Source organism: Notolepis coatsorum, assembly GCF_963971535.1.
Source record: "Notolepis coatsorum genome assembly, chromosome: 15".
NCBI lineage: Eukaryota > Metazoa > Chordata > Actinopteri > Aulopiformes > Paralepididae > Notolepis > Notolepis coatsorum.
The window spans coordinates 88,118,797-88,144,486 of record NC_140179.1 but is presented as its reverse complement, the minus strand read 5'-3'; the positions used below and the strand labels follow the sequence as shown (position 1 = coordinate 88,144,486).

The window sequence follows — 25,690 nt, the reverse complement described above, 5'->3', positions numbered from 1 at the left end:
TGAAATATGAAATATGAAGAAAAAAAATTATATAGTTTAAAATAATAATAAAAAATCATGTTATAATTTTTTTGTTGTTGAAATGTCTCCCTCTTCTCCTTCTCACTCTCTCTAACACACTGTCACACTCACTGAGGCAGTCATCTTATTAAATCTAGCACATGGAATAGTATAGCTGTATGTTTACACTTGAAATGTGTATTTTTATTTAGTGTGCATTTTTATTTTGTCACAATATTATTTGGCTTAAATATATATATACATTTTTTATTTATTTATTTTATTAAAAAAAACACATTTTTAATTAAAAAAAAATTGGCATCCCCAGTTATTTTACCCACGCGACGCCACTGAAACACAGCAGCATGGGTTTATGCACAATTGATATTATGGTCAGACATTCTGGGTGACAAAGGTTTGGGAACCTGTTCGTACCGTTTATTATCTGTTCAATGACTCCGACTAACCTTCTCAACACTGGGAGGTCTCATTGTCCTTCCCTCCACGCTCCACTTGTTGACCTGCAGGTCGCGCCTCAGGCTGTCCAGCATCTTCTCCAAGTGGCCCCTCGCTCTCTCCAGCTTGATGCCCTCCTGGGTCACCCTGAGCGACTGTCTGCGCAGCTGCCCCTCCACCTCCCGCACCTCGCACATGTACACTCTGGCCGTGCCGACACTGGCCTCCGCACACCACTCTCTCAAGCAGGGAGGGGGGAACGGAGCCAAGGGGGTGCCATAATAAGGGAACTAATGGTGAAGAAAAGGCAAGGAGAAAGTCGTCCAATTTTTCTTAATTGGAAACAGTTGGAATTTGACAATGTATGAGCCAATTGTATATAGGAATCTCTCAACTTACATTTAAGTACCGGTAGCCAAAGAATAACAAGTCATTAGTGTGGGTGACTAGCCGTTGTGGGCACTCACCTTAGGCATCTTGTTTGAGAAATGCAGGCTTCAGTCTATGTGTTGTTTAGTCTATCTGTCTAAACAGGACTAATTGTTTCAAGATGCACAATGAGATCTTCTGAGAGAATTGTTGAATAGATACACAAATGTTCTAGAATGTTCTATTATGACATCATACTGTGACATCACAACGGAACATGTTTGAGTTGCATTTGAATAATATAAATAATATGTATGGTAAGGCTGTCCCCGAAGCCTGTTTTTGGGATTCAAACTTTGTCAGGGTTTTTCGACATTCGAACCTTCGTTTTTAATTAAATATTTTAAATAAAATAAATAATAAAGTTTTTTGAATATATATATTTTTTTATCCTCAAACTAAATCCTCAATTTGAATAGTGATTAATCTGATTAAACGGACGTTCGAACCTTCGTTTTTAATTAAAAAATGTAATTACAAAATGATATTTTAAAAAGAAAATGTATTAAAAAAACAATTATTATTATCCTCAAATAAAGTGATTACTCTGATTAAATTAGTATTTTTTATTTTATTAAATCAACTTTCCAGCCCCCTGTCAACTGTCAAATGATGTCAACTGTCAACCTGAATTGTATTCAATATGGTCTGATTCAATATTAACATTCAGTATTCAATATTGTCTGATTCAATATTAACATTCAGTATTCAAGTAGAACAGCTAGCTAGCCGTTGTGGACACTCATCTTAGGGATCTTGTTTGAGAAATGCAGGCTTCAGTCTATGTGTTGTTTAGTCTATCTGTCTGAACAGGACTGATTAGTCCTGTTTCAAGGTGCACAATGAGATCTTCTGAGAGAATTGTTGAATAGATACAAATGTTCTGTTATGACATCATACTGTGACATCACAAATGTTCTAGAATGTACTATTATGACATCATACTGTGACATCACAAGTTAACGGAAGATGTTTGAGGACCATTTGAATACTATAAATAATATGTATGGTAAGGCTGTCCCCGAAGCTTGTTTTTGGTATTCAAACTTTGTCAGGGTTTTTCGAACGGACGTTCGAACCTTCGTTTTTAATTTAAAAAATGTTTATAAAAAAATTATAATAATTATTATTTTATTTTATTTTTATCCTCAAACTAAATCCTCAATTTGAATAAAGTGATTAATCTGATTAAACGGACGTTTGAACCTTCGTTTTTAATTAAAAAATTAAAAAAGTATACTTTTTTTAATATCCTCAAATAGTGATTCATCTGATTAAATGAGTATTTTTTCATTCAGTATTCAATATTGTCTGATTCAATATTAACATTCAGTATTCAATAGTGTCTGATTCAATATTAACATTCAGTATTCAAATACTGTACATTCAGCTAGCTAGCCGTTGTAGACACTCACCGTAGGCATCTTGTTTGAGAAATGCAGGCTTCAGTCTATGTGTTGTTTAGTCTATCTGTCTAAACAGGACTGATCAGTTCTGTTTCAAGATGCACAATGAGATCTTCTGAGCGAATTGTTGAATAAATACACAAATGTTCTAGAATGGTCTATTATGACATCATAATCAGTAGGGATATCCTTTCATTGGTCTATGTTGACCACGCCCCCATGGTTCGGCCACTCCCCCTTTAGGGGATTAACCATTGGTCATTAGGCCACGCCCCCCTTTTGTATATTTTTAAACGCTTGTCGTATAGACTTTAGGCTGGTAAAGCTATACCTCCTAAAGTGTGAAAATGGAAGTACAGGAAGTACCGACTACAGGCTTTCCGGTTTCGACAAAACAATTATAGAAACGTGTGAAGTGCACAATATTTCCTTGTTTAAGCCACTGCAACGGCTTTGCCTGAAGAATTTACTACATGACCGGGACGTTCTAGCTTGTTTGCCGACAGGATTCGGGGGGAAAAGTTTGGTCCGTTCGGAGGCAGCTTCCAGGGGAAGTACATACACCGGACATTCACACTTTCGATCGTAGTGCTTTACCAGTCTTTATCTCACGGAGGAGATACAACTGGGAACAAGGTTATAGAGACTTGCGGGTTGTGCCATTGTACTCAGTAGGGATATCCTCTTTCATTGGTCTACGTTGACCACGCCCCCATGGATCGGCTCCTCCCTGTGAAGGGTAATTTCACATCCCCTCCTCCTCCACCTTCCCTCCTCCTCCTCCTCCTCCTCCTCCTCCTCCTCCTCCTCCTCCCCTCCTCCTCCTCCTCCCCCCCCTCCTCTATTTGTGAGGTCAGGATTTCTGTTTAAATGTGAAGGGTAATTTCACATTCTTAATCCCCACAACAGGGTTGATCGTGAAGTCATGTTATCCTTCTCTCAAAAACTGTTAAAACACTATATCCATTCATTATATTCAGAGCAGGCCAGATAACGCTTGCATCCAAGGCCGCAGCGAGCCCTCCTCAAAAGCCCATTCCATTTGACTCCCTAAATGACCATATAAAGCCAACCCAATCAGAGACGAGCAAGGCGTCTCTATTCCACTGTGTTAAAACACATGACACTTTGCTTTTTGTCACTTTCACTCTGACAGACCTGTGAATATGCACTCTGACAGACTGAAAGTCTGTCCGTATGGGCGTACTGTATTATTTTCTTTTCCAATAAACCTGTATTGTATTCATTTAACGTGAGTAATCCGGCTGTCTCTTTCTGCTCCTGTTTGATTATTTCAGAATGCCTAATTCGCAGTGTGACACTGTTTTAGGCTGCTGGATGTCCGTGGAGAACCTGGTGGTTTGCACTCTGATTTAAGGCCAATCTCTTGTCTCTGTATTTCATTTAACCATCCCTGGAGACGTCAAAAATCCACCACATTCTTGGTGTCTGAAGCGGGGATGCCAACCGATCCTGCCGGTGCAGACGGGCTCTTCATCGCTCTACAACACAGCCACGTCTGGGAGGAATTGTCTGTCTGCATCGGCTGGTCGGGACGGCATTCCACGGGCATTACATGCAGCGTCGCGGCGAGTTAGGTAAGCAGGAGTGGGGGGGGGGGGCCGTCTGAATATTGTAATCTATCTGTGTTAAGATAAGCTACATTGGGTGACACTGCGAGAAGCTCAACTTTGATGTGGGTTTTGGTCACTATCTGTGTTAAGATAAGCTACATACGTGACACTGCGAGAAGCTCAACTTTGATGTGGGCTTTGGTCACTATCTGTGTTAAGATAAGATAAGCTACATACGTGACACTGCGAGAAGCTCAACTTTGATGTGGGCTTTGGTCACTATCTGTGTTAAGATAAGCTACATACGTGACACTGCGAGAAGCTCAACTTTGATGTGGGCTTTGGTCACTATCTGTGTTAAGATAAGCTACATACGTGACACTGCGAGAAGCTCAACTTTGATGTGGGCTTTGGTCACTATCTTTGTTAAGATAAGATAAGCTACATACGTGACACTGCGAGAAGCTCAACTTTGATGTGGGCTTTGGTCACTATCTGTGTTAAGATAAGCTACATACGTGACACTGCGAGAAGCTCAACTTTGATGTGGGCTTTGGTCACTATCTGTGTTAAGATAAGCTACATACGTGACACTGCGAGAAGCTCAACTTTGATGTGGGCTTTGGTCACTATCTGTGTTAAGATAAGCTACATACGTGACACTGCGAGAAGCTCAACTTTGATGTGGGCTTTGGTCACTATCTGTGTTAAGATAAGCTACATACGTGCTTAAAGGGCTACATACGTGACACTGCGAGAAGCTCAACTTTGATGTGGGCTTTGGTCACTATCTGTGTTAAGATAAGCTACATACGTGACACTGCGAGAAGCTCAACTTTGATGTGGGCTTTGGTCACTATCTGTGTTAAGATAAGATAAGCTACATACGTGACACTGCGAGAAGCTCAACTTTGATGTGGGCTTTGGTCACTATCTGTGTTAAGATAAGCTACATACGTGACACTGCGAGAAGCTCAACTTTGATGTGGGCTTTGGTCACTATCTGTGTTAAGATAAGCTACATACGTGACACTGCGAGAAGCTCAACTTTGATGTGGGCTTTGGTCACTATCTGTGTTAAGATAAGATAAGCTACATACGTGACACTGCGAGAAGCTCAACTTTGATGTGGGCTTTGGTCACTATCTGTGTTAAGATAAGCTACATACGTGACACTGCGAGAAGCTCAACTTTGATGTGGGCTTTGGTCACTATCTGTGTTAAGATAAGCTACATACGTGACACTGCGAGAAGCTCAACTTTGATGTGGGCTTTGGTCACTATCTGTGTTAAGATAAGCTACATACGTGACACTGCGAGAAGCTCAACTTTGATGTGGGCTTTGGTCACTATCTGTGTTAAGATAAGCTACATGCGTGCTTAAAGGGCTACATACGTGACACTGCGAGAAGCTCAACTTTGATGTGGGCTTTGGTCACTATCTGTGTTAAGATAAGCTACATACGTGACACTGCGAGAAGCTCAACTTTGATGTGGGCTTTGGTCACTATCTGTGTTAAGATAAGCTACATACGTGCTTAAAGGGATTGGGTGACACTATGATAAGTTTCAACCCTGGTTGAATTATAACCTTCTCCTCCTCCTCCTCCTCCTCCACCTCCTCCTCCTCCTTCCCTCCTCCTCTCCAACCTCCTCCTCGCCCTCCGCTCTTTGTGAAGTCAGCAGTTAGGCTTTGGTCACTATCTGTGTTTATCTCTATCAAGCTTTTCCAATGTTATACCTGCTCTGCCACTGCACAGCAGTTAGAGGCAGTTAGGCCTCTATTCCAAGCACTTTTGAATATATAAGTGCTATTCAAATGTTCTAAATTCCATAGACACTGTCTTATACAGCTTATTGAGGCACTTGTCTTTCCGCCATCACAGCGTTTGTAATACCAGCGTCCTAAAGTTGGATTTGTCATTCCTTTTGATATTTGATTGTAATGTTACAACTTGTAACCCCTGGTGGTCACTATTTCCACATGTTTCAAATTGGGCGACAGCTAACTGTAAACAGTTTTTTTTTTTTTTTTTTTTTTTTTTGTTTCCAGCCAGTACAACTATGAGGGAGTCCCTACCTCCCTGTTGTATATCCAGACATGTAACACACTGACCATGTTTGAAATTGTTTTTTTTCTTTTTAGTTTTTTTATTTCTTTTCCTTTGGCCGGCGCAATCTCATTAACGCAACGCATGACATCCAAGATGCAGTACTAGTCAATGCTGTGGAACTCAGATCTATGGAATGTGAGGGGGAGGATGGTGCGTTTCTCTCAGCGCAGGAGAAAGAAGATAACGAATATGCACCAGGGCCGTACTTCCCACTGCAGGGCCACGCTGTCCCTGGGCAACCACACCACCTAGGGGCCCCATCTCCACCGGCACACCAGCCACCATACCCATATGAACCCGCGGAGGACGACGACAACCTAATCAGGTTCAGTCCCAAGTCCAACAGGAACCGCCTGCTCAACATCTCGCATGATATGGCAACACCACAGCAGGGCCGGTGCTACGGAAGCGGGGCCCAGGGATCAGTGGAGGCCCTGGGAGGGCAACTGGGACAGGAACTCCAGCTAAGCTCCCTGTGCAATAGCCCCGCCCTGCCACGAAGATAAGAACGCACCGCTGCTGGGATCCACAGGAACCCCTACCACGCACCCCAGTCGGCAATACAAGCCCTTTTGCATAAGTAGGACCTACCCCACCACGCCAACGACGGCCCCGGCCTGTACAAACAACGAATATCCTACCTCCCTACTCCCTGCACCTGGTGTGCTGCTGTATTCAACTATGGGGAGATGACTGCTACTGTACTCAACGGCATCCAGCCTCCTTACAACAGATATATCGTTCTGTGTGTGAAGGAGTGGGAAGACACCTGACTGCTACTGTACTCAACGGCATCCAGCCTCCTTACAACAGATATATCGTTCTGTGTGTGAAGGAGTGGGAAGACACCTGACTGCTACTGTACTCAACGGCATCCAGCCTCCTTGCAACAGATATATATCGTTCTGTGTGTGAAGGAGTGGGAAGACACCTGACTGCTACTGAGGACGACAACAAGGGAAGCCAGTGTGCATATTAAAAAGTCAAATTTCTGATTTAGATATGGGTACATATTCAGAGTTTGAAAATACTACTTATATTAAGACTGCCATTTTATTTTCTTTGTTCTTTGTTTCCTATTAACTGCTGTCGGCGCTTCGGGTCACTGAGAAGCGGTTTATAAGGCGCCAGCGACCAATCTGTCCCGGGCCTGGGACTCCTCCCCTTTTCAATTTGCACCTGAACTTTTTTCCCCCTCTTCTTTCTTTCTCAAGAGTTATTGTTCTACCTTATTATGTTTTTTTTTATTTTTTTTTATTGTACCTGTATTTTGCAATTACCTGCTTGGAATTATCATCCTACTTAGCCAAGTATGACATTATGATGTATTAATGTTGATTGATTTCTGTATGGTGTCTTGAGACTGTGGTTTAGTGATATTGATGGTTGAAATTACCAGGATGTGCCAAAAATGGCACAAAGTGGGGAATGTGAAGGGTAATTTCACATCCCCTCCTCCTCCACCTTCCCTCCTCCTCCTCCTCCTCCTCCTCCTCCTCCTCCTCCTCCTCCTCCTTCCCTCCTCCTCCTCCTCCCCCCCCCTCCTCTATTTGTGAGGTCAGGATTTCTGTTTAAATGTGAAGGGTAATTTCACATTCTTAATCCCCACAACAGGGTTGATCGTGAAGTCATGTTATCCTTCTCTCAAAAACTGTTAAAACACTATATCCATTCATTATATTCAGAGCAGGCCAGATAACGCTTGCATCCAAGGCCGCAGCGAGCCCTCCTCAAAAGCCCATTCCATTTGACTCCCTAAATGACCATATAAAGCCAACCCAATCAGAGACGAGCAAGGCGTCTCTATTCCACTGTGTTAAAACACATGACACTTTGCTTTTTGTCACTTTCACTCTGACAGACCTGTGAATATGCACTCTGACAGACTGAAAGTCCGTCCGTATGGGCGTACTGTATTATTTTCTTTTCCAATAAACCTGTATTGTATTCATTTAACGTGAGTAATCCGGCTGTCTCTTTCTGCTCCTGTTTGATTATTTCAGAATGCCTAATTCGCAGTGTGACACTGTTTTAGGCTGCTGGATGTCCGTGGAGAACCTGGTGGTTTGCACTCTGATTTAAGGCCAATCTCTTGTCTCTGTATTTCATTTAACCATCCCTGGAGACGTCAAAAATCCACCACAAGAAAAAAAAAAATAATGACAACTATTTCCTTCTTTGAAGAAAAAAAAGTTATTGTTTTCCACGGCTTTTCTCTTCTCGCTTTTCCTTATTGACGTAGAGTTTCCCCCGCGAGCGCTGAGGCAGCTCAGAGGCAGACAGCCATCCTCTCTCCCCCACACACAGTCCTGCTCTCTTTCCTTTCTTTCAGTCGGCAATACAAGCTCTTTTGCATAAGTAGGACCTACCCCACCACGCCAACGACGGCCCCGGCCTGTACAAACAACGAATATCCTACCTCCCTACTCCCTGCACCTGGTGTGCTGCTGTATTCAACTATGGGGAGATGACTGCTACTGTACTCAACGGCATCCAGCCTCCTTACAACAGATATATCGTTCTGTGTGTGAAGGAGTGGGAAGACACCTGACTGCTACTGTACTCAACGGCATCCAGCCTCCTTACAACAGATATATCGTTCTGTGTGTGAAGGAGTGGGAAGACACCTGACTGCTACTGTACTCAACGGCATCCAGCCTCCTTGCAACAGATATATATCGTTCTGTGTGTGAAGGAGTGGGAAGACACCTGACTGCTACTGAGGACGACAACAAGGGAAGCCAGTGTGCATATTAAAAAGTCAAATTTCTGATTTAGATATGGGTACATATTCAGAGTTTGAAAATACTACTTATATTAAGACTGCCATTTTATTTTCTTTGTTCTTTGTTTCCTATTAACTGCTGTCGGCGCTTCGGGTCACTGAGAAGCGCTTTATAAGGCGCCAGCGACCAATCTGTCCCGGGCCTGGGACTCCTCCCCTTTTCAATTTGCACCTGAACTTTTTTCCCCCTCTTCTTTCTTTCTCAAGAGTTATTGTTCTACCTTATTATGTTTTTTTTTATTTTTTTTATTGTACCTGTATTTTGCAATTACCTGCTTGGAATTATCGTCCTACTTAGCCAAGTATGACATTATGATGTATTAATGTTGATTGATTTCTGTATGGTGTCTTGAGACTGTGGTTTAGTGATATTGATGGTTGAAATTACCAGGATGTGCCAAAAATGGCACAAAGTGGGGAATGTGAAGGGTAATTTCACATCCCCTCCTCCTCCACCTTCTGATGACTGCTACTGTACTCAACGGCATCCAGCCTCCTTACAACAGATATATCGTTCTGTGTGTGAAGGAGTGGGAAGACACCTGACTGCTACTGTACTCAACGGCATCCAGCCTCCTTACAACAGATATATCGTTCTGTGTGTGAAGGAGTGGGAAGACACCTGACTGCTACTGTACTCAACGGCATCCAGCCTCCTTGCAACAGATATATATCGTTCTGTGTGTGAAGGAGTGGGAAGACACCTGACTGCTACTGAGGACGACAACAAGGGAAGCCAGTGTGCATATTAAAAAGTCAAATTTCTGATTTAGATATGGGTACATATTCAGAGTTTGAAAATACTACTTATATTAAGACTGCCATTTTATTTTCTTTGTTCTTTGTTTCCTATTAACTGCTGTCGGCGCTTCGGGTCACTGAGAAGCGCTTTATAAGGCGCCAGCGACCAATCTGTCCCGGGCCTGGGACTCCTCCCCTTTTCAATTTGCACCTGAACTTTTTTCCCCCTCTTCTTTCTTTCTCAAGAGTTATTGTTCTACCTTATTATGTTTTTTTTTATTAATTTCTTTTTACACCCCACAGTAGGCCTACTGTAAGCTTTCTTTTGTAAATGTACAATGTAAGCTACTGTACATCTACAAAACCAAACCCCCCCTATAGGACTTATTTTCATATGCATGTCAATCCAACAACAGCAGATCCTTTGGTTGTGATACTGCAAAAGCCGCAGTTGGGAATAGACAGTCAGATGGTACAGTACCTGGTTCTTTGCTGCGAGGGGTTCAATATTGTTCAATGAAAAGCACACATTTCTCAGGACACACGAAAAGGATGCTGGGATTATCTGTTGTGGTTTTTCTCTCTCTGGAATTAAAGTTTTATACATATACTTTTTTTGTCTTCTTTTTTTAACTTACATTTTCTTTTTACCACAACATACGTCTCTTGTAAACACTGTAAAGTATATGCAAGCTTTATAAAGTCACATCATCACCACAAAGAAAATCGGACCTCATTGCAGGCACATGCCATTGGCTTAGCTGACGTTCTCCTCGAGTTCACCTGTACTCTCATCTCGCCGTGTGTGAATTAATTAGTTTACTATCCAATGACACCACAAATAAAGAAAAAGAAAACCGGCACATAAAAAAAATAAAAATAAAAAATATATAATATAAACATCTGTACATTTTTGTGTCTTCATGCTTGCTTCAAATACTTCTTTTTGAGATGCATTAGTGAAATCAAAGCGTGGTTCAGGTCGTCAGTAAACGTTGGGAGCTACTGTGACTGCAGCAGGGGCCATCTCCTGTCTATCCCTGACCCCTGACCTCTGACCCATCTCTCTCTCTCTCTCTCCCTCTGGTTGAGATGTGAAGACCTCATGCATCAACGTGTTCTACGCACAGATCTGTGCTTACCCTGTGCGTACGATCATTTCTAAGCAAAGAGTGGGATTCATCAATTTGAACTTGAACTTGACTTCGTGCTTACATCTACGCACAGTTCAGACCTGGCATACCTAGCGCCCAGTGGTAGAATATATTATTACAACAAGGAAATGAGCTTCTTTTTTTTTGTATTTTATTTTTTTATTCTTTTTTAAAACAAACATATAAACAAACATGACAACACACGATAAGATATACAAGCATTAATTGTCAGGGCACATCCAATGGGATCACCTTTTGGTTAGTTGTTTTATATAAGATATACCCATAATACCTGTTATCTAAAAAAAAAAAAACCCTACATACATATGCTCAGCTCGAACCCCCCCCTCCCGGACCCCACCTTGAGAAGTACCTCCACTATCCCTCGCACCTAACCAGACACTACCATTATAAGCTAGCTTTTATTCTCTCCACCACTTCTAACCACATTGACATTTTGGATTCATTGAGACCCAGAATTCTTGCTGTAGATATTTCATGGTAAATTACATCGAGATATGTAAGAAACCAAACTTTACGGCACATTTTTTCCGGTTGAAACCAGCGTGATGCGATCAGCTTTTTGGCTACTGTGATACCCGATAAAACCAATCTCTTTAGCTGTGGATTCACTGCAAACTCAAAAACATCATTCAACAGCAATACCGAGGGGTGTACAGGTATATTCCAAGATACGAGTTTTGATATTTGTTGGGTCACATCTTTCCAGAATGCCTTAACTGGTGAGCAGTCCCAATACATGTGCATAAATGTCCCTTCGTCCCCATTTGTACATTGGGTGCATTTGGAATCTTGTTTGAGCCCCATTCGGCACAGTCTTATAGGAGTCAAGTATGTCCTGTGAATATAGTTAAGATTGATTTGTTGATGATCCGGGTTCCTTGATGTAAGTCGGACATTTGCCCAGGCTCCTTGCCAATCAAAGTCATTTTCCAGGTCTGGTATATCCCTCCTCCAGACAGAGTCAAGTTGGAGGGTTTCATACGAGGACGTTAGTAATTGATGATAAAATTCTGAAACAAAACCTCTCGATGTCTCTCTTGAGTAGAAGAATTTGTGGTATCTGTGGTGTTCAATTGGTCTGTCTAATGGAACACCGTGAGACTTCAAACTTAGCTCTAACTGTTTGTGAAAAAGCCATGTGGACTTGGTGAGATTAAATTTTTTGCGTATTTCTTTATCACTACAAAAACCCTGTTTGTTAAAAATATCCCCTAATGAGTGTATGCCTTGCTCTTCCCATATAGGGAATCTTATAGGTCGTTTTCCAATTAAGAGAGCATTGTTATTGAATAAGGGAGTATGGTTGTGCCATTCTTGTGGGTTAGGATTTTTTTTTTGTGATTCACGCCATATCCGGATCGCATGAGTAATTATGGGGCCAAATTTTCGTTCACAGTGCTTGATTGGTAGTTTTGTGTATGCTATGTCCTTCAGTCTATGTGGGGCTACTATGTTTTCTTCTATTTTCCTCCAAGATGCTAATGCTTGGGAGTCAAACCATGTTGTCAATGGACTTAATGAGTATGCCTTAAAATATAGGAAAAAATCTGGAAATGCCATGCCACCATCTGCTTTATTTCTCTGTGCGGTGGATCTTTTTATACGTGGTGGTTTGTTATTCCAAATAAATTTGTATGTGGAGGAGTGTAATCTTTTCCAGTAACCCTCTGGAGGGGGTAACGGTAGCATTGAACAGAAGAAGTTGATTTTAGGTAGTACATCCATCTTAACTATTGATATCCGTGCTTGTACTGTGTTCTTAAGTTTTGCCCATCTATCAAGGTCGTCTTTGATTTTGTTTTGGATTTTTGTGTAGTTGTGCTTCACCGTTTGTCTTATGGTAGGGAATATTTCCACTCGCAAGCATCTGAAATGTTTTACCATCGGTATCTGTCCTGGGAGGGTTGTATCTTTTTTTGCAGGGGTGTTAAGTGGAAGGAAAGCCGACTTCGGCCAATTTATCTTAAATCCCGATAAATCACCAAAGTCCTCAATCAACTTGAGCAGATGAGGCAATGTGGTGTTGGGGTTTTTCATGAACAATATTACATCGTCCGCATATAAACAAATTTTTTGTTGTGTGCCCTTGATTACGATAGGTTCTATGGATTGGGATTGTCTTATATATTGTGCTAACGGCTCTAATGATAGATTGAACAGACCGGGACTAAGAGGACAACCCTGTCTGGCAGAGCGTGATACCGGAAATATTTCAGAGATGATTGTGCCTGTTATAATCATGGCCGATGGGTCTTTGTATAGTACTTTAATCATATCGATGAATCCTTTTCCTAACCCCATCCTTTCTAGCACTGCCCACAGATACGACCATTCCAGCCTGTCAAAGGCCTTCATAGCATCCAGGGACAGTATCGCCTTAGGTATGGTGTCCTCTTTGTCGGCATCAAGTACGTGCAGTATACGTCTTATGTTCTCAGTGATCAGGCGGCCTCCTATGAAGCCAGTTTGGTCCGGGTGAACTAAAGACGTCATATGCTTTTGTAATCTGATGGCTAATACCTTAGAGTACAGTTTGATATCTGTTCCGAGGAGGCTTACAGGTCTATAACTACCGCACTCGTTGGGGTCTTTGTCTTTCTTAAGGAGGACTGTTATGAGTGCAATATTGTCGGTTTTATGGAAGTTCCCCTCCTTGACTGAGTATAAGATCATATTTAGTAATAAGGGGCCAATTATGTCCCAACAAGAAAGGTACATTTCTGATGGGAAACCGTCTCTTCCTGGAGCCTTACCACTTTTCATTGCGGTTATGGCCATCTTGAGTTCCTCTAGTGTGATCGGTATTTCTAACTGTTTAGCGTCATCCTCTGAAAGTTTAGGGAGAATAATTTGATTAAGAAATGTGTCCATTTTGTTTTGATCGAAGGTCATTTCTGATTTATATAAATCGGAGTAGAATACTTTGAATGTATCGTTTATTTTTACCGGATCTGTTACAAGTACTTGTTGTGCTCTAATGGTAGTTATATCTGCAAATGTTGCATTAATTCTTAATCGCATGGCTAATAGGTGGCTGGGTTTGGAACCATGAGAGTACTGCTGTTGTCTTGTGCTGCGTATTTGTATTTCCGATTGTTGTCTGTATATGTCATTGATCTCTATTTTTAGTACGTTAACTTGATTTTCTAGTCGAGTTGAGTTGTTGTATTTCAGAGAATTAAATAACGTTGAGTAAAGCGTTTCCAGCTCATCCAGTTTTGTGTTTTGATTCTTGCGCATTTTGGAGGAAAAGCTATCCGTGAAGTCTTTGATCATTCCCTTTACCGACATCCATATTATTCTGGGGTCTTGCACCGAGTTTGTATTCTCCCGTTGGAATACTATAAGAGCTTCTTTGAGTTGTGTAATGAATTCCTTGTTGTTAAGCAGCAACGAGTTAAATCGCCATCTTGGGGCTCGGGAGGATAGTATACCAAATGTACCTTTAAGGAGTAAATAACAGTGATCTGATAGTGCGTTGGGTATCATTTCCACTTCATAATTATCAAATAGTCTCTGTGATGCAAAGACATAATCTATTCTGGATAGTGTCTTATGTCTCGCAGATCGACAAGAGTACTTTCGGGTCGTGGGGTTAAGTAACCGCCATAAGTCCTTTACACCTGTAATCTTTGACCAATCCTTTAATGCCTTTGATGAATTCTTTTGTTCGCTGGAAAAGGCGAGGTAAGATTTGTCTATCCTTGGGTTCCAGATGGCATTAAAATCCGCTCCTATTATAAATGAGTAATCGGGAATGTCTAACATTGCATTGGTTAGTGTAGTGAAGAAATCTTCTTCGTACAAATTTGGGGCGTATACCGCTATCAACGCTATTTTCCTGTTCTTATGTTCAATCTTAGCTATAGTTATCCGACCTTCTACATCAGACCATACTCCCTTTAATACAATATTCAACTTACGTTTAACGACTATTGCTACACCCCGAGTTCTCGTACCAATAGAGGAGTGACTGATATTATGGTATATGTTGTCCGCTAATTTACCTATGTCTTTCCCTAGAATGTGTGTTTCGCTTAGCAGAGCAATGTCCACATGTTCTTTTTTCATCAGTGTGAGCACGCTTTTGCGTTTAAGTTGGTTATTTATTCCCCCGGTGTTCCATATCATTATATTCAAACTAGCCATAGTCTATACATGTTGCATTGTAATTTTTGGTAATGCTTCTAGAGTGCGAGGCAATACTAGATATACATCCCACTAGTGAGGTCCCGTTGAGAGCCGAGCTTAAAAACATACATATATACAAATAAAAATCCCCTACCCTTCCCTCCCACCGAGAGTCGTACAAGATTGTGTTCCATGAACCCAACCTTTGCGTATGACTCTCTCCCTTGCACCACCGGATATCCCAGAATGATCCAATTATCCTTAACATTCCTATGTATACCATAGGATCTAACACTCTAAATTCTACCATAAGTAGAATGTCGACTGTGGCTTGGCCACTTACCCGTAAAAAATAAATAAATAAAAATTTAAATGAGATAAACTAAAAATAAAGACCAAAAATAAGCTTCAATTGTCATGCCTTAATCACTTACATTTTATATGAACTTGTAATTTATAGTAATTTATAGTAACCCATGAATAATATGAAGGTATTGAACTGAAGAGAGAGCCTCAATAAATCAGAGAGAGCGGATGAAAAAAAAAAAAAAAAAAAAAAAAAAAAAGTAAAAGGAAGAGAACATTAACTTAGAGGAAATGAGCTTCTGTGCATAATAACACTGGCACGTTCTGTACGAACCGTAGTTCATTATAGTTCATTGTAAAATAGCAACAGTAGTGTAATTATGGTCAAAACCCTATAAATAGCATTTGGAATAATAGATCTTTCTCTCAGAATGAATGCAGCATGGTTTATATAGCGTTATCGGAATATACGGGGTGTAGGCTACTGACTGACTGCGCTCCGCGTAGCTTGATTGATTGATTGATTGAAAAGTTTATTAACAGATTGCAGAATGGGTACAGTACAGTACAGCTCAGTACATACAATTGTTGATTGGGGATGCAGACCAACTTTCGTCTTGTTTACATCAGGGTCCCCCATTTTCAATTCATCATAAATCATAAAGCTCAACTCGTTATTATTCTGCGCAGACCGCAGAAACACGAACGTTTTGATTATATTTAAAAGGCTTATTACGTTAAACGAAACAAGTGGAACTTCGAAGCTGTAAGCAGAATACAAGTCATATGAATATAGTGTTCTTCCCCCTTTTTACTGTATAAGAAAGAATAGAAAACGCATTGCAATGACACTATAGTGGACAGACTATGTATATGATGGGATTCAAGTTCGCGTTTTTGTTGCTCATAGGCATGCTGTCAGAGTATGATATCTTAATCAAACATTCTAGAACATTTGTCGTCACAGAGCATGTCCTAATAGAACATAGGCTATGGCATGGATCGTGATATTGTGTGGACTGTTATTATTACTGTACACCGGTACCACCCATTGTGACAGCAGCCTTGTGAGTCCCGCACACAAACATGATGGAATTCAAGTTCATGTATTGAAAGGCAGGCTATCATACATGCAGTGAGATTCATTGTTCTTGTATATGCTCTCGTATTATATTGTTTATATAGGCTACCCAATACTGACATCAAAATAGATTGTAGTATGCCTCTAGAAATCATATGCAGCAGGTAGAAAATTGACGGGAGATCCATCGCGATTTGGAATAAAATTGAGGAGAACTTTAATCCCTGGGGTATTAATCAAACAACACGGGAAAAGGCAGTCATATTCCAGCGCGGTCTTTATTAGCCGACAACGAAATAGATGCATCTAAAAATCATATAGCCAATCGAACACAACTAATAAAGGCATTCATATTACAGCATGGTTATAATGACACACAACCAACGCCAAACAGTGGTCAACGAACGGTCTTTATTAGTATTTTGAGCTGTCCAGGCAGAATTGCAGCAATGGTCTTAGGGAGCCGTTGATATCTGACATCACCGTTTACGAGTCCGCCTTTTATTTATCCCACAATACGCGATAGTGTCTTCTTGGTTCGACAGCAGTGAATTCTCTGTGGAGTTTCTCAGGGTTCCGCTCGGGTCCGTCCATTATTTCACATCCCATGGGGGGTGTTTCGTCATTTTCATGACCATATATGGATAATCATGCACGAGCATTGACGGTAGAACAAAGTGGTATTCATCAACACGGAGGACCATAGAGCCTGCGTACGCACGTGTGATGAATGCCGACTTCCCTGTGCGTGCGCTAGTTCTACATTCCGTGCTTACGTGTGGAAGTAGGTCAAGTTCTACGTCCACGTTGATGCATGAGGGCCCAGGAGAGAGTGGAAGGCGGGGGGGGGGGGGTATATACTCATAGCCTTTAAGAAAGAAAAGCTGAAGATAAATGTCTTCTTTTTCCTCAGTAACTCTTTTCTCAACAGTACAAAATATAAATAGGTGCTCAGTGGCGTGTGATGGACAGGATCTGAAAACACACTGACTGTAATTGCGTGGTTATTTCTCGTTTTACAAACATGGCGGTATCCTTTTATCAAATGGATGTGCTTTCCAAACGATGTGTTATGAATATACAACTAAAAAGTTTTGTAATATTGTTTTGTTTTTCTTCCTTAATTTTTTTGGTGTTTTTTTTCCTTCCCTTTCCTTTATGACCCTCATATACATTTATATAAAACCAACAAAAATATAAAATGCTTTAGATCTATTCCTTTCAACAAACAGGAGCATATTAATCATCACCGCCTCTCTCGTCAATAACACAAATCATTTTATAAACAACATGTCTTATATCCTCTTCTTCGACTTTAATACATATCACTGACAAAGAGCAACCAACCGGGAAACTCTCAAATATCTTCTTCGGCACACAACTGTCTCCTTCAATTCGATTCATCTCTATCTTATAGCTTCGCTGTGTTTCGAGATGCAGTGTGAACAGCAGCAGTAAAACCCAGACCGGATGTACACACTCTGTCACTTGCTGTAATCCGGACGTAACCTACAGGTGTGAGACGCCCCCCGTCTCCTCGCTTTGTGAAATAGACATCCTTCGACAACCCTTTACGACTTCAAACCATCTCAGTGCATTTTTCTTTCAATAAACACAGTGAACCAATGGGTTGTAATTCTAACGAGAGCAGTCTGGTGTGAGTATGCAGCGTACTCATCACATGATGCAGCTCTCTCTTGCTCACTTTCTATCCCTCTCTTTCTCTCTCTCTCCTCTCTTTCTCTCTCCTCTCTCTCTCTTTCTCTCTCCTCTCTCTTTCTCTCTCCTCTATCTCTCTTCTCTCTCTCTCTCTCTCTCTCTCTCTAGTGCCTGCCGTTCATCACGCCTTCCTCTCCACAAGCCTAAAACCAAACCCATTCATTAACCATCTAACACACCAGTCCACACCTCATCAAGTCGGAAAGCCCAAACCAAAATGAAAAACAAAAGGAAAGGGGGGGGTTGAAACATTACAAAATGATATAATTCGTATGACTGATCAACTGAAAGAAAACATCAACTGTCTCAAACAGAAGGGGGGGGGGGGGGGGGGGGGGGGGACTCGGCGGCAGAAGAATCTTCATCTTGACATAAAAAATAAAAAAAGTTAATTTAGTATCTTTCCCTCCACTTCCTCCTCTTCTTCTCTCCAATCATCTTCCTTTGTCCAATCTCTGTGCATCCGTTCCACTACGAGTAACAGTCTTTTTTCACTCTGTCAAAGCTCAAACGAGAGTCCACGCTGTAAGGTCACACGCCATGTCCAGAGGGAATGTAAATATGAGAAGTAGTAGAAGGTAGTCTCTGTTTTTTTTTTTTTCTTTTTTTTTTATAATTTCTTTTTAGTTTTTCTGAAAAGCATGAGAACACCGGCTGCTGGATGGTCATTGTTGTGTGTATATATATATATATATATATATATATATATATATATATATATATATATATATATATATATATATATATATATATTATTTTATTTTTTTAATCCTCTTTCCTTCACAAAGTCCATTGACAAAGTCAGCTCCCCCGAGATGAGCTCCATGTGTAATGGCAGTGGTGACATGAGAGAACCTCCTCTGGTTGGGGATCCTCCTCTGGTTGGGGAGGTGACATGAGAGAACCTCCTCTGGTTGGGGATCCTCCTCTGGTTGGGGAGGTGACATGAGAGAACCTCCTCTGGTTGGGGAGGTGACATGAGAGAACCTCCTCTGGTTGGGGATCCTCCTCTGGTTGGGGAGGTGACATGAGAGAACCTCCTCTGGTTGGGGATGCTGGCGTCGTCGTTTAACTCTGAGCCTTTAATGGCTCCTGCTCTGTCAAGTCCACTGAGCCGTCTACTGTCTTGTACTTGCAGTCTTTGTCTCTCTGGTCGATGGTGGAATAACCGTCTGGACCGAGCTCATCCATAGGTATCACATCACCACTGCCACTGCACCTGGTGCCTTGGTTCTTCTCCATCAGCGGTAGGGTGGTGTCATCATAGCCTGGCTTGCCGTTCTTGGCTGCTTTCGGGGTGGCTGTCACGGCGGGCTGGAAGTGGCTCTTGTTCCAGCCGTCCTTGGTCAGGGCGTTCCTCAGGTCCTTGTAGCTCCACACCATCTGAAGCACGTGGGACGCTACCTTGGTCTCGCGCGCCGACGGGCTGGTCCTGTTGATGGCCACCAGCTTCTCTATGGCCGCGGCCTGGATGAGGGAGCGGGCGTTCTCCGAGCTGTCCGTGACGATCTCGTGGATGGTGTTGAGGATGGCCACCACCGTGTCCTCCTCCAGGTTCTTAGCCGGCTGCTGCTGTCCGCTGGGCAGGTTGGTCACCAGGTCGCGCATGGCGTAGCTCCCGATCAGGTCCTTGTTGCGTCGGTCGATGGAGAGGTTGCGCAGGGCGATGGCCACAGCTCGGACCACCTTGTCAGAATCGGACCGCAGCAGCTCCACCAGGATGGGCAGACCCTTCTCCTTCCGTACCGTGGCCCGGATGTAGCTGGACCAGGTCCACTGTCCGGCGCTGAGGTTCTGCAGGGCCCCGGCGGCCGCCTCCAAGGTGTTGTAGTTCTGGCTCTCCGTCAGCAGGGACAAGTAGAGACGCACCACCTCCGGCTGGTACAGCAGCTCAAAACCTTTCGATGGCTCCGTGCGCTTCGGTAGATCCAGTGTGTCGTAGTTTTTGTCATTCTCCCCGTTTTTCCTGCCTTTGGCCTTCTTCCCCCCGAAGCAGCCAGCGTCATCCCTCTTCTTCCGCTGTGGCCCCGTGGAGCCGGGGGCCTGCGGCGCCGAGGGGTCCTGGAACCTCTCGGCCCCCGGCACCTCTCTGTGGACGTGGTAGGACAGGTTCCTCATGATGCACACGCAGTTCTCCACAGACTTGTTGTCCATGTCTTTCTTCCCCACGGCTGATTGGAGGGCATGGAGCAGAGCGTCCACCAATCCCTCGCACTCCCTTAGTCTGCGCCGCGCCTCCGCCCCATCTGAGCTCACATTTCTGAGGCACCCGGAGGTGTTCTTGAAGACGGTGGTCCACTGGGCGTCGCGGGGCTTGGAGTCCTCGTTGGGCTCCTGCTCCCAGCCTGAGTGGGGGACGATCACCTCGCTGGTCAGGGACTGGAGGCCGTGGTTAATGATCACCATCTTCAGAGGCTCGTAGGAGGACAGGTTCCACAGGGTGCCTGTGATAAGCTCGCGGACCTCCATGTCGTTGGTCTTCCTCAACAGGCGCACGAGCCCCGGGATGCCGTCGCAGTTCTTGATGGCCACCTTGTTGTCGTGGTCCTTGCCATAGGAGATGTTGCGCAGCGCCCCGCAGGCCTTGCGGTGCACCTCGGCCTTGGGGTGGTCCAGCAGGCCCGCCAGCACGGGGATGCCCTTCAGGTGCCGCACGTCCTTCTTGATCTTGTCGTTCTCGTAGCACAGGTGCTGCAGGTAGGCGGCGGCGTTGGACTTGACCGGGTCGTTGGGGTGGCCCAGCATGGCGATGACCTCGGTCAGGTCCGGGTCGCGCCAGCGCGGGTCCTTGCGGATGCTGTCGATGGAGGGTGAGCGCCTGCCGCCGCCGCCGCCCACCATGCGGTCCAGGCTGGCCATGCTGCCCCTCTCGGGCTGGGCCAGCGGCGCGGAGTAGACGCCGTGGTCGTGGAGGTAAGGGTGGCGCTCGTCGATCATCTCTGCCTCGATGGAGTCATCCGGGTAACCCCTGACACGGGGCCCGTCGCGGAGTGGCTCCCGGTGGCTTCGTCCCCGGTGGTTGGCAGTGCCCGGCGGCAGCGTGCGTCGTTGGGCGGTGGAGTAGTCGGGCTCCAGCTGGTAGGGCTCCTCCTCCTCGGGCCCCAGGCTGCGCCGGTCGTCCTCCAGGCCGTACGGCTCGGCCTGGAAGCGCTCCGGCTGCGAGCGGTTCAGGTCCACGGCGGTGCTGCCGCCCCCCATGATGACGGGCACCACCTGGGGCTGCGCCACGTGTCCGTAGTCGTCCTTGCGGAGGATGGGCAGCGTGTAGCTGTTCTCCGGCCGGTAGCAGCTGTTGTTGGCGGGCATGTAGGGGTAGCGCGGCGGCCGGAAGTTGACGCCGCGCGACAGGCTGCCGTAGTTCTCCGTCACGACGTCGCCCCCGTAGCCGTCGTGGTGCAGCAGGCCGTAGTGGCGGGGGGGGCCGTACTGGCTGTCGGGCGCCTCGCCGCCGTACAAGTCGTTGTAGGAGTTGTTGTAGGAGCGCGTCAGCGTGGAGGTGGCCTGCGGCGCGGTGATGTAGCGCTCCCCCCCGCCGTTCTTCACGTAGCGCCGGTCGATAGAGTCCGTGTAGCTGCCCAGCGGGGAGGAGCCCTCGGGCAGAGGCAGGCCGTCGGGGCCCAGGGGCACCTGGCGCACCGTCCGCGTGGTCACCGTCTTCACCATCTTGGTCACCTTGGTTTCCGTGCGCCACGTGGTGCCGTCGTCGGAGGTGACCACCGACACGTGGGAGGTGGGGGTGCCGGGGTCCTCCTCGATGGTGACCGTCTCCTCCACCACCTCCTGGGGCTCCTGCATCATGGCCAGGGACGTGGCGCTGCTGGGGCTCTGCTCCTGCTTCACGTCAGCGGGCATCGTCCAAAATCGCTTTGTTCAAAACCTCCTCGGGAGAAAAAAAGAAAAAAAAAGAATGACAACTATTTCCTTCTTTGTAATTCTTTGGATTAATCATTGATCATTAGGCCACGCCCCCTTTTTGTATATTTTGAACCGTTTGTCGTAGAGACTTGCGGGTTGTGCCATTGTACTCAGTAGGGATATCCTCTTTCATTGGTCTATCTTGACCACATGATTTGAATCAATTAAGGCTTGCAGGTGTACTGAGTTGATTGACATGTGCATGTGCATGACACTTAAGGGAGGTGTCAATCAACTCAGTACTGACTTCTACATTCATTGGTGGTTGTTACCCATGACCTCTATACAATGGGTTAACCCTTTAACTAGGGCTCTGTTATAAGATTATGGTCTGCTCCTTTAAGAGTGAGGCACACTGGGATACAGGTCGGCTACGCAAGGAGCGGAGAGTGTGATGAGACAGGGTGTGTACGCAGGAACGACAGAAGCAGGTAGCTTGTTGTGACATATGTAACATTAATCAACAGCATGATATGAAGAATACAATGGAAATAAATGCCCAGTCCTGAAGATAACGGTTTCCAGTGGTTTACTGTCACCACCACACATCTAGAGGGAATTACCCCGAAGTCCGGACAGTACGTTAATAAGTACGAGAACTGTACATGACCACTTCGGCCCTAGAGTGAAGAGAACACTCTCCTGTACTCTTACTAAGGTTCGAGTTAACACAGAAAAAGGTAACACGATAACCGCATCGCCGCAATCCCGTGGTGTGTCAAGTCACCCGCGGTTGGGGAACAGACAACCGCGAGATCCGCAGTAAAATAAAAGGGGGTTCATTTAATGACGAGGCGTCCGTTTTCCAGTAGCATGAGCTAACTTCACGTTTCCATACAGTTTACAACTCAGATGAAATCAGGATTTATTTTCATATGCCGGACTCGAGCCCCCAATGTATACCTTTTCCTGTATTAATCTGAACCACAGTAGAGTACAGGGGAGCGTTCTCCTAACTTCCGGGCCAAAGTGCTGGTCATGTAGCTTGCTCAATGTTATGCTACATGCTTATGTCCCCGCTACACTCTGACTACATCAACGTTTCCCTAATCCCTACTCTCACTTCATTAACCTTATCATAGATATAATGATCTGTAATGTCAACTGGATATTAACGTTAGCTTTGTTTTCTATTTAGCTATATATAGTTAGCTATATGCTAGCTAGCCTATCTATAGCCTATCTATAATGTTAGCTATTGGCTAGATGAACAATGACACGAGTTGTGATATTTAACTAGCTATGTATGTGCATTCACATTCACTAACATTAAAATAGTGTTATAATAGCGTTAAATGTTCGCTCAAATAACGTTCGTTTTAAGTTGGAGAAGGGATGTGTGACTGACTATTGGCTGCTTGCGTAGACCAGACCTACAGTATATATCCTACAACGCATCACTCTTAAAGGAGCAGGTAAATCTACTGTTATCACATTTCAGAACATTGAGGGACAAATGGATAGATTATCAAACATGTTTAAAATAGTTTCGGGACTCCTACGACCTTAGAATTGTTGTCTAATCACGATTGCGGGTAAACTCGCATGTCTTAACACTTTCCGTGCCGGAGCTCGGTGCCCCGGAACCTCCTTGAATGCCGCCACCCACTTCAATATTAGTGTTAAAAACGCATAATCTATGTTTTAAATTATGGCTGTGTCTAATCTGCCCGTCGCTTATCAATGACTTGTTTGCAGTCAACATTGTTGAAACGGATTGTTTTTTAATCGGTTCATATCCTTTTTATAGCATTTCGAAAAGCTATCGTTCTCTCGAAAATTTCCGGAAAATTTAAATATTCCCCCATAAACGCCATTTACTGGAATATTCTAGAATACACAAAAACGTTGTAATTTTTCTGCCTATTTATGAATCGTTTTCAAATAAACGCTAGATTATCTATAGTATATGTGTACTTATGCACGCTATAGAGGCGGGCTGAAAAATCGATTCTCTTCACAGCCACACAACCACACAGCCACATAGGGCAAACGCTTATATCTCCATGAAAACAGGTCTGATTATCCTAAAATAGATTCCTTACCTGAGATCAGATGTTATCCAAAAAGATTATTCCAATTCCTGATCGCCATTCCAAATATCGATCACGCTTATTGATTACAGTGTTGGTACTGTAAATACATAATCGTCGCTGTTCTGAGGGCCGGCGATCACTTGGTCTCTTCAGATGCCTTGACGGAAAAATAAAATGAGCAAACTAACCACTCCCCCTGCATCAATCTGAGCTGATGGGGTGCAGTTACACAGGGAGAGACGATAGGGGGCGGTATCTTCCGAATTGAGCTCAGAGAGACTCTGCAGCACTAACCCGAGGCTCGATTGATGAAATATTCATTCAAATCGCCAATAAATAAAAATACGGCAAACAAACGACATTTCACGTCGGTCGGCACTCAATGGGGGGTCTGATAAGACGACAATTGTCGTGGCTGGCAAGTGTTAATAATAAAATATATATATACAGGTAAAAAAAAACATGTGAAAACGTTTTTTTTGGTTTTTTTTATAGAAGTGAGGTACCACCGCATCCTGCGGTGATTAGCCACACACAACCGCGGTGGGAAAATGTCATACCGCAACAGCCCTACCTTTAACACTATGGTCGCCAAAAACGCCGTAGGACGTCTTTCCTCGCCATGCTCATTCTGCCGAAGACGCCGTAACACGTCTTTGATATCAATATTTCAAAAATCTGTGATAGAAATCATATTTATCCTCCGGGGACCTGAGATATACTGCTGAGTTCCACTCAACTATCTAACGGTTCAAGAGCGCCATCTGGTGGCCGATCGGCAGATCGCCCAACAGGAAGTGACTCGCCAAACAGGAAGTGCTCATCCATATTTCGTCCGGGCACTCGCGATCGTTAGCAGGACTCCATCTCAACACACTGGATAATCAATCGCTCGCCCTAACTGAATAAACAACGTTATTTGGACGTATATACTATTATACAACCTGGAAATGGATCTGGCATTTCTCCATCCCATAATAGAAAAAATTCTGTTCATCTGCCAACAGCGCGAGGAAGCCACGGTGAGTTGCAGCGTTATTTTCTAACGTGTTCCATATAAACTGCTCTGATGATCATATGACCCACCCTAGATGAATGATATAACGTTGCCCACGGAATTATAAACGACCCCCCCACCCATCCGGTCAACATCAGATGATACGTAGTAACTTCTAGAAGTACCTCCAGTTGAAATTTTTTATCTGGCACCGATCGCTACCAAACTGTATTTGATCATCAATATAATGCATTTGGGGTTATAAATCAAGTTCTGAAGAAAGCTGCAGAAAACGATAAAAACATACTTATACTTTAGACCATATTTTAGTATGAATATGTGAATGAAAAAGTATAACGTTGCTACACCCTGAACAATAGATATAGGACATTGAATGGGCCATGATAATGTCAATTTAGCAATACAATTTAAAAGGTTATAGCCCTGCAAAGAAGGGGAACTTCTCCATAGACAAATAGAGATGGCGAGGGATGGTAAATTATGAATTTAACCATGGCGATCAAAGTGTTAACTATACCACTTACATTAGACACCCTAGCAACCACCTATAACACCTTACCAACCACCTAGAAACACCCTAGCAACCACCTATAACACCCTAGCAACCACCATATGACAGTGGATGAAGTGGATGAAGATGAGGAGACGATACCTGCCGTCCTCACGAATCTCACCATTGACGATGGTCCCTTCACAGCCAGGGAGTTTACCAAAGTGAAATCCACACTGAAGCAGGGAAAAAGTTCTGGGCCGGACGGCATTCCCCCAGAGGTCTATAAGAACTGTGACCTTGACAACATC

The 25,690-nt window shown here is 43.9% G+C and overlaps 1 protein-coding gene across 3 annotated transcripts; it reads right to left on the bottom strand.

Moving 5' to 3' along the window:
* Nucleotides 1-18,699: 18,699 nt before the first annotated feature.
* Nucleotides 18,700-21,819, bottom strand: arvcfb (ARVCF delta catenin family member b). 3 transcript variants are annotated; one of them, XR_014620581.1, is made up of 2 exons: nucleotides 18,908-21,819; nucleotides 18,700-18,875 (listed from the first exon to the last, which is right to left on the bottom strand). XR_014620581.1 is itself a non-coding variant. In XM_084330744.1 (2 exons), exon 1 carries the CDS (start codon nucleotides 21,770-21,772, stop codon nucleotides 18,989-18,991), a length of 2,784 nt encoding a protein of 927 aa, XP_084186870.1. In that variant the 5' UTR covers nucleotides 21,773-21,819; the 3' UTR covers nucleotides 18,700-18,875; nucleotides 18,958-18,988. The 3 variants fall into 3 exon arrangements, 2 of the variants coding, with proteins under 2 accessions (XP_084186870.1, XP_084186871.1); XM_084330744.1 differs by having other exon boundaries at nucleotides 18,958-21,819; XM_084330745.1 differs by having other exon boundaries at nucleotides 18,700-19,092; nucleotides 19,147-21,819.
* Between the last annotated feature and the right edge of the window lie 3,871 nt (nucleotides 21,820-25,690).